Source organism: Terrapene carolina, unplaced genomic scaffold (assembly GCF_002925995.2).
Source record: "Terrapene carolina triunguis isolate 2854851 unplaced genomic scaffold, T_m_triunguis-2.0 Scaffold131, whole genome shotgun sequence".
Lineage (NCBI taxonomy): Eukaryota > Metazoa > Chordata > Testudines > Emydidae > Terrapene > Terrapene triunguis.
In genome coordinates this window covers 38,137,693-38,146,674 of record NW_020664482.1, presented here as the reverse complement: position 1 = coordinate 38,146,674, position 8,982 = coordinate 38,137,693, and the positions used below count along the sequence as shown (strand labels likewise).

At 46.6% G+C, this 8,982-nt stretch overlaps 1 protein-coding gene across 1 annotated transcript; it reads left to right on the top strand.

Moving 5' to 3' along the window:
- Positions 1 to 2,861: 2,861 nt before the first annotated feature.
- RAB9B (RAB9B, member RAS oncogene family) lies at positions 2,862 to 8,411 on the top strand. Its single transcript, XM_029911852.1, has 3 exons — positions 2,862 to 2,933; positions 4,774 to 6,765; positions 7,065 to 8,411. The coding sequence occupies exon 2, from the start codon at positions 4,810 to 4,812 to the stop codon at positions 5,413 to 5,415; it is 606 nt and encodes a 201-aa protein (XP_029767712.1). The 5' UTR covers positions 2,862 to 2,933; positions 4,774 to 4,809; the 3' UTR covers positions 5,416 to 6,765; positions 7,065 to 8,411.
- The last annotated feature ends 571 nt before the right edge of the window (positions 8,412 to 8,982 follow it).

Below are 8,982 nucleotides of genomic sequence, written 5' to 3'. Positions count from 1 at the left end.
CTCCGTCCCCTCCTGGCGCCCGCCCCGGGGTCCCCAGCGCCCCTCACTGACCCACCTTGCCTGGGCCCCCACAACCCCTCCACTGCACCCATCCCTAGCCCCCCAACCCACCTCCCAAGAGCCCCCCTTCACCCGGCACAGCACCCCAGGCTCCCTGTCAGTGCCTCTGGGACCCCTGCCATGGTCCTCCCACCCAGCCCAGCAACCCGGTGGGCCCTAAAAACGCAGCCCCCCTCCCCTTCCTGGGCCCAGCAGCCTGGGGGCCCCCTATTGACCTACCTCCCCAGCCCTCTAGGGCCTAGCACTCCCCAAGCCCCTTGCCCTGCTTTCCACCAATCCAGCACTTCTGGGGCACCCACCAAGCCACCTCCTCAGAACCTTCTGCCCCCAGCCCAGCACCCTTGGGGCCCCCCCACCTTCCCCAGCAAGGCCCAACTGATCCAACACCTCTGCCCCCTCCCCTAGTGGCCCAGACCCACCTGGCCCAGCACCCCTTGCACTTCCCCCACTCTGCTCCTCAGTGCCCTCCTGTGGCCTGCCCTCTCTGGTCCACACCCTGCCTCCTATGACCCAGCTTCCCAGCACCATTGGGTCTCCTACCTGGCATAGCAGCCCCCAGCCTCTCCCTCTCCCCCCCCCCAGGGGGCTCAACACCCTCTCCTCCACCCAATATAGCACCTCCCGGACTGCTTCCAGCACCCCCCCACTCAGCACAGTACCCCTGGATGTCCCTCACCTTGCCTCCTTTCTGCCCCACACCTGGGCCTCATTACCCTCCACCCTGTCCTCCTGGGGTCCAGCACCCCTTAGGCATCTCCCCACACTGCCCCCTCCCCAGGGGCTCATCACCCCCCTCACTGCCCTGCCTGGCACCCCCTAAGGATCCTGTGCTTTGCCCCCCCCTTAGTCCTGGGACCTGTGGACATCAATCCCCCTGTCCTCAGGCAGGTTCTGGCACTGTCCTTGTTGCCTGGGCAGGCGGAGAATGTCCCCCATCCATAGGCCCATGAGGCCCAGTACTGCTGCAGTGCTATTGCCCTGTGTGTTGAGGCGGTCGTGGTGATGTTACAGGGAGCCGGGGAGAATTGAGTCTCCCATGTTGGAGCATAACCCAGGTGCTGGGGTCTGAGCATTAATTCCCATCTCCCTCTTACAGTGATAGAAAGCTGGACACATTCATTACAAAGCCTTTTTTGCTTTCTTCTGAAGCTGCTAATGGATCTAGGGAGAGACTTACTAAATTAGATGTAGCCTAAACACAGACCTTCAGCTGTACCATACCTATGCCTTAGTTATAGACAAGTGCTAGTGACCTGCATTAAGGAAACTTACTCTTTTCTTTCAGAGCATCATCCATCGTACATTCAGTCACATGTGATATTAAGAGTCCATTGATAGTTTATAAAGGGTTAAATTATTAATATTGGTTAGAAGCATGTTACAGACATGAGTTGTATGTATTATAGATGGTTATAAGCATATCAGTAGGTGTCATAGCTGTAAGTCATGTTTATAAGCAACCTATTTACCTGTTGGACTCTATAGCGATCTATGCTAATTGATCAACTATTTATTAAAACACCGACCCATCAGTCACTAGTTAATCCTCTGTAAGTCATTTATAGATAGGATATTAATATAATGTCTGACTGCTCCTTCCACCAGAGGGGTTTGCAGCAACATGTGCAGAACTGGGTAAAGTGCTCTTGAAGTCAAGCCGCTTTTGACAAGGGATTTAGAGAGGAGGATCAGAGGGTTTCAGCTGTCAGTGGTGAGTGGGAAGCTTTCCTTGGTCATCTGGCATAGGGGAGCTGTGCTGTGTTTTTGGTTTGTTTTTTTTTGCAGAATTTAAGCTTTCATTAAAAAAAATCTGGGCTCTTTAGAGATACTTCTAGAAGGTTACCTTTGCAACCAATGTAACCCATGCAGTGCTGTTGTCCTGACTAGGCAGACAGGTTGCTCAGTACTTTTACTTAGGTCTTTGCTGAGTAGCAGTGAAGCAAAATGAACAAGACATTGGTCAGTTTCACTTTGCCTGCAGCAGAGAAACTGGGGTCAATCTCAGTTTCATTCAGTTGGTATGTAGAAGAGCTCTGTTCAGCAGAGTAACTTCTCTTGGGGCAGAAAGTCAAAACCAACCAACCAAATAAACAAAAAAACAACGTAAAACAGAGGCTGCTGAAGTGTAGAGAGAAGTGGAGGCCTTCCCCTTCCTAAATGATAAGTCAGGAGCTTCTGGGATTGGGATGGAACAAGCTATTTCTCCCTCTAAGTACCCAGAAGGGGGTGGGAGTGCTGGTTTTAAATTAATCTGCCATTTACTTGCCAAAGGCTGATATGAACAATGAGGTCCCCAAGCAGAGTCCAGGGACTCTTGGTAGGAATTCTAGGAGCTGAGGTTGGCAGGGAGCTCAACTTTTAGCAGAGCATTCCCCTGGTCCTCATAGTGAAGGGCCCTCAGTTTTCATATCTGCCTCATGCTAACAGGCTTAGTCCTTTGGCTAGTAGGTTTTGGGTACATTTTCAAGCCCTTGATCATATTTTGGAGTGTGTGGATTGGTTGTCCAGCCAAATCCTTATTTATTGACTTCCCAGAGCGTCAGCTCTATCTGTCCTGAGGGAAGTGTCTTTGGGACAGGGTTACAAACACTGCAGAACTTGTTGCTCATTTGCCTTTGCCCTTCTGACAGCTCTCCTTAGCTTTACCCTTTTCCAGTATGATGGCGAAGAAACTAGTGTCCAGGTCAGAAATGAAGAAAATTCTGTTATTGTCCTTTGCTCCGATTCAGAATGACAAATGAATGCAGATGCAGCAGACTGAGCGTAGCTGTGGATAACGCATTAACTGTTCTTTGTTTTTTAGTGAATGTAACAATTGCAAAAGGTGACAGCTTGACAATCCTGGAGACTGAAGTCATTTATCACTAGAACAGGTACATTAGACGACAGCAGCAGTATAGACCTCCCTCACTCCTCTGTTGTGTCTCAACGCTGATTTGTAGAACGTCTCTAGGGGAGAGAGGGCAGTTCAGTCCTTGGCCTTTCTGCAGAAGATACAAACGTGAACCTGTTGTGCTGGTAGTTCTTGCACGTGGACACTTGTTCATTAGGAACTAGGCTGAGCCTCACAAGGTCACTTTTCACAAGGCCACAGCATATCATATTGACGTGGAACTCTTTAATAGGCAGATTATCATGTGATTCGAATAGAATTGTTTCAGTGTGTTAGGTGTTGCAAAAGCATAAAGAAAATCCCTTCTCTGAAGAGCCTACTCTTAAAATTGATCACTTTTTTATGCTATATCAAGAGTTCTGTATAACTGTTTTAAAAACAGCCTTAAAAAGAGGAAGTACAGTAAAAAGACTACTCACACTCAGTTGAAGTACCAAGCTCCGCATGTGAGTCTGCTTTGTAGAAAAAAAGCTTTGCAAACAGAAAACAGCACAAAAACGGGGCTCTGTGATTGAGAAATGCCTTCAGAGCCCTATAGGGAACTCTCCAGAAAGAAAACACACAATCTTACAGCTTAATTTGAGTCAGTTAGTTTCCCTGGAGTGCTTTAGATAAGCTAACAAACCACTCCTCTTATACTAACATCATCTCTTTTTGACCTTAACCACCAAACAGTTTAGCAAGTCAGAGACATGAAATCCAGCCTACCTGAAACTTCTGAGCTAAAGGTTGAATCATGGAAATAGAGTACTTCGTGACAAAGATGGGGAGGTGACAGAGGCTTACTTTATTCAGTTTTTTTCCTGCCAAACCCTAAAAGTTGGAGCATCACACTTCAATTTTTCTGAAATTCCCTAAATTAAGGGGACCCAGAGCAAGATCACAATACATTGTGAAATCTTATAAAAAATGCCAAGTATCTCTTAAAATTTTTGGGGAAACAGTGTCTGAATCGCAGTTCCATAGTGTCAGGGAGAAAGGTAAATGAAAAATTCTCATTCATTTGTGGTGTGGGTACTGTGTGAATCAACTTGTGAGTAAGTCCCCTTTACCACTTTCTCCCTGTACCACCTGCCTTTGATTTTGACATGCCTTAGCTCCATTGACTGCAAAAGTTGGAGGTGGTTGGATCTTCTTCATGGAGCTGTGCTGCACTCCTGTAAAATCAGTAGTCTGTCCTTTCCTCTTGGGGTGTATTTCTCACACTACCCAAATGCAAGGCACAATGTGTGACAAAGACCTACAGTGAGGGCACAGAACTTAAAATGCTGTGTGATTCTTTCTTTTAGTGTAAATAACTTTCTGTACCCTCCATTGCATGGTTTTTTATTTCTGAAATGAAACGGGACCATTCCTCAGGATGGGACAGTTGAGGTATGTCTTACGGCTTGTCTACACTTGAAATGCCTCAGCAATACAGCTGCATGGCTGTAGTGCTTCAGTGTAGATGCTAACTATATTAACAATATCTCACATTGATGTAGTTAATCCACCTCCCTGAGAGGTGGTAGCTAGGTCGATGGAAGAATGTTTACACTTGGGGTTAAGTTGGTTTAACCACTCTGGATTTTTCACACCCCTGAGCAACGCAGCTAAGCTGACTTAAATTTCTAGTGTAGATCAGGCCTTAGGGACAGAAATTCTTTTCTTCTTCAGCTCCAGTGATTCTGGTTATAGGGACAAGTAGCTGTTCAGTCAATCATACACTTCTGTAACTCAGCTTATTACCTGAAATTTTTGTTCCTGTGCAGAGAAATTAATTGCTGGATCAACCAGACTTTATTCAAGGAGCTGTTTGTTCTGTTTTTTTAAATCTGTAGGTTGTCTTACTCCTGCACCCCTCCTGTGTTGCTGCAATGACTGGAAAGTCCCTGCTCTTAAAGGTCATTCTCCTGGGGGACGGTGGAGTTGGGAAAAGTTCCCTCATGAACCGTTATGTCACCAACAAGTTTGACTCGCAGGCTTTCCACACCATAGGGGTGGAGTTCTTAAACCGCGATTTGGAAGTGGATGGACGTTTTGTGACCCTCCAGATTTGGGACACAGCAGGGCAGGAGCGTTTCAAGAGCCTGCGAACCCCCTTTTACAGAGGAGCAGACTGCTGCCTGCTTACCTTTAGTGTAGATGACCGCCAGAGCTTCGAGAACCTGGGCAACTGGCAGAAGGAGTTTGTCTATTATGCAGATGTGAAGGACCCTGGCCACTTTCCATTTGTGGTCCTGGGCAACAAGATAGACAAACTTGAGAGGCAGGTGACCACAGAAGAGGCCCAAGCATGGTGTTTAGAAAATGGGAATTACCCTTACCTGGAAACCAGTGCCAAGGATGACACCAATGTGGCAGTGGCCTTTGAGGAAGCTGTGCGGCAGGTGCTGGCTGTGGAGGAGCAGCTGGAGCATTGCATGTTGGGGCACACCATTGACCTGCACAGCAGTTCTAAATCAGGATCTTCATGTTGTTAGGAGTCACCTGGGGATTGTACCCAGGACTGATTGTTTAAATAGAACAAGTGCAAATGGCTCTTGGGCATGCTGAGGTATGCAGACAGAAAGGACAATGAGTGGGGTCACTGGCTGTAGGAGTCGCAGCCTTTCTAGCTGTATAACAGTTGGAGTCTACGGGTGTGAAGAAAAGGATTTAGGGGAGAGATCTAGTTAGGTACATTTGGAAGTAGTTCTCCCCCCTCCCTTCCTTCTTTCTTTCTAACAGATCTAAGGATAGGGTTAATCTGAGAGGGTTGCAAATTATGGTCTGTGCCAAGATCTATCCACAAAATGAGACTTGTGGAGTGCTAGACATTCCCCAAATTATTTTATTAATGAACTGAAAAGTACTAAACCCACTAAACTCTGCTGCACCTCATGACTGTACACTGCCAAAGTAAGGTTTGATCAGTTTGCTGCAAATAATAAAACCAAATGGGAAGATTTCAACCTGGAATTGGCATGAGGGTGCCAACTACAGGAATGACTGACATAGTTCTGTTGCTTAGCTTAATCCCCTGGTATCCTGACGTGCCCTAGTCTTTCTGACCCTCTCAAAAGAAACTTGCAGTGTGGTAGAATGATGCTGTGAGTGCATCACACTGGAAAGTAACAATGTTCCAATCATTTGAAGAACAGGGTATGAGGAGTGGAGTATGTTTGAATGTTGCAGCCTTAATTTTAGACAGCTGCCTACCTTGGTCAGTTTTCTTCCCATATCTAACTTTGCTCCATATGGATGTTACTTTCCTAGTGTGACTAGCCTCCTCCTAGTTTGTGTGTGCCCTTGTTTTTTTCTGAGGCTCAACACTAGATGGAGCTGCTCACCTTTTGGGTGACACTGGGCAAATCCTACCTCACTCGTAGTCTCAATGTCTTGCCTGTGAGGAAGGCTTTAGAATGAATGTGGAGGACAGTCGACTCTGTGTGAATCTTTCGTGGGTCTCGGTGCCATGTAATTACCAACAGATCATGGCCCCAGCTACAGGCTCCTACACTGTTGATGGACTGAATAACAACTCCTAGAAGTGCAGATGACTGGGCCAGTAAAACCACCCTTTCTTAAGTGCGCTGGTGTAGCGGCCCTGGTTCTGGCTGTGCTTTGTTAGCCCAAGGGTCACTGTCTTAAGCCACTTCAACTCATCTCCTTTAATCTGGATGCTGCAGCTCTGAATCAATTAAATCTGCTCTCTGCAGGACCTAAGAGCAGCCAGGATATTGGGAGTTAATTGCTGGTGAGGAGCACAGACCTAACAGGTGTCTCACTGCACTGTCCTGTTTTCTCCAAAAGGGTGAGGAGTTCAGTGAACTTTCTCTGCATTTACTGCAGTCTTAGGGCTTGTCTACACTACCGCGGTAGTTCGACGGCTGGCAATCGAACTTCCGGGTTCGATTTATCGCGTCTGGTGTGGACGCGATAATTCGAACCAGGAAGTGCTCGCCGTCGACTGCGGTACTCCACGTCAGCGAGAGGAGTACCGCGGAGTCGACGGGGGAGCCTGCCTGCCGTGTGTGGACCGCGTCTGAACCGCGGTAAATTCGAACTAAGGTATGTCGACTTCAGCTACGTTATTCACGTAGCTGAAGTTGCGTACCTTAGATCGAATTGGGGTGTTAGTGTAGACCAGGCCTTAGTGATCTGGTTGATAGACTTGAGTGGTAGGGAAGCCATTTTAGCTAATTGAATCTTCCTTAGCCAGATGACTGGCTCCAGTCAGTGGGGAAGAGCTCTGGGCTGCCTCAAAATTTTGTAGAGAAAACATATTACAAATAAACCTGGGGCTTTGCTAACCCAGGGCTCCGGCCTGTATGTGGCTACCAGTCTCAAGCTATCCATCTGTAGCATTGGGATCAGTGCTTGCTCGCTACTATGTATTCTGCAGTTTTATGCTCTGTTTGTCCAAGATTATGTTCTGATGACTCTGTCTGTAACTGTAGAGAGGCCTATCTCGGGGAGAGCTCCCCTGCAGTCATCTCAGTGCTGAGGAGCACATCCATCATGGGCCCGGTTGATCCCACGTTCCCCTGTGTGAGCTTTGATGGTAAGTCTCTCAGCTCAAATACAGCAGCTTTGTTAACTTTGTCTGCTGGAAATTGGAAGTTAGTCTCAGTTGCCTCCAGGCTCCTGCTCTGCAGGGGGAGTGTGCACTTTGCATTAACACAAGATAAGTCTGCCTTCTCTCTGCCGGGCAATAATGTGGAAGTGATGATAGCTGCAAAGGGTGGGGCCTAATTTTAGTGATGTTGAGCACCTGCAACTCCCATCGACCTAAATGGGGCATTGCTTGATGCTTTTGGAAAATCAGACCCATGGTGTTGACAGGGGTGCCCTGCATCTCCCTAGTTACACTTTGCTAAATAAAAATAGTATAAGCAATCTTGGATCTCCACGGGCGCCGCCAGAGTTACTAAGGGCCTTGCCTTCATTGTAATGGTATTTGATAATTCCAGTGGAAATTCTATGACCCAAACTCTGTCTCCTATAGTCCTGGTTAAAGACTTAGTGTAGACAAATTTGGGAACCATGTTTAAAAGTTATTCCAATTGAGCCAGTTTCTAAGATGATTCAGTGTGGATGGGCTAAAAGGTGTTAGAATGTTTATAAATCATAGTGATGGAGCCTAAATGTATTTAGTCCAGCTAGGCCAGATGTTAAGTGAAGCCCCTTTCTTTTTGACCATGCTACTTTTCCAGCCTAGTTATCGCATGATCTGTCTGAGCATCGACCCTTTCTAGGAAAGAGTACAATTACTGTGAACAAGCTGTGATGTGTGAGGGAGAATGCGCAATAGTGTATCTTCCTGTACTTTGGGTGCTTGTTGACGCTTATGGCTGAAGCTTGAAAACCTTCACCGTATGTGAACTGTGCATATAGATTTACTAGCTGTCTGTATAACCCTGGAGTGTGTTAGTGTCTTTTGTTTGTTTTTAACAAACTATATGGTTAATTTTTTTAAAAGCTGTATGTATGTAAACTCCATTTTTAAAAACAAGTACAGTATTTTGTGTATTCATTTAATTTATTTTCAACCAATGCGCGCACAATTCCTGGGAGAGCCAGGATCGTGAATTCTTCATTAAAGGTCGATTGCCAACTGCTTGTCTTGGCTGGCCCCTCCTTGACACACTCTGCTGTGATTGCTGCTGGTAAAGAAACTGGGGTTGTAAAACTGATAGTTTACCTTGATTTTAACCAATAAAACATGGATGTATAAAGTGAATTCAGAGCACAGCTGCTTTTTCGTCACTAGGCCACTATCCTCAGTTGGTGTAAATCGGCATAGTTCTCTTGAAGTCAATGGAGCTGCTAATTGACACCACCTGAAAGTCTGGTCTGAGATGTGGCAGGGAAATGTAACCAAGGCATCCAAGTGCCCTGTGTGCAATGGGGTTGGTTATTTCTGAATATTTATAATAAGAATCATTGTCTAAGAAAAGCAACTAGGGGAAGTGCAGGGACTCTGATCATGCCCTGCAAACTTGGTCGGATCGAGGCTTGATTGGACATCTTGCCCCATCCTCTTCTTGTGTACCTATATAGCACCC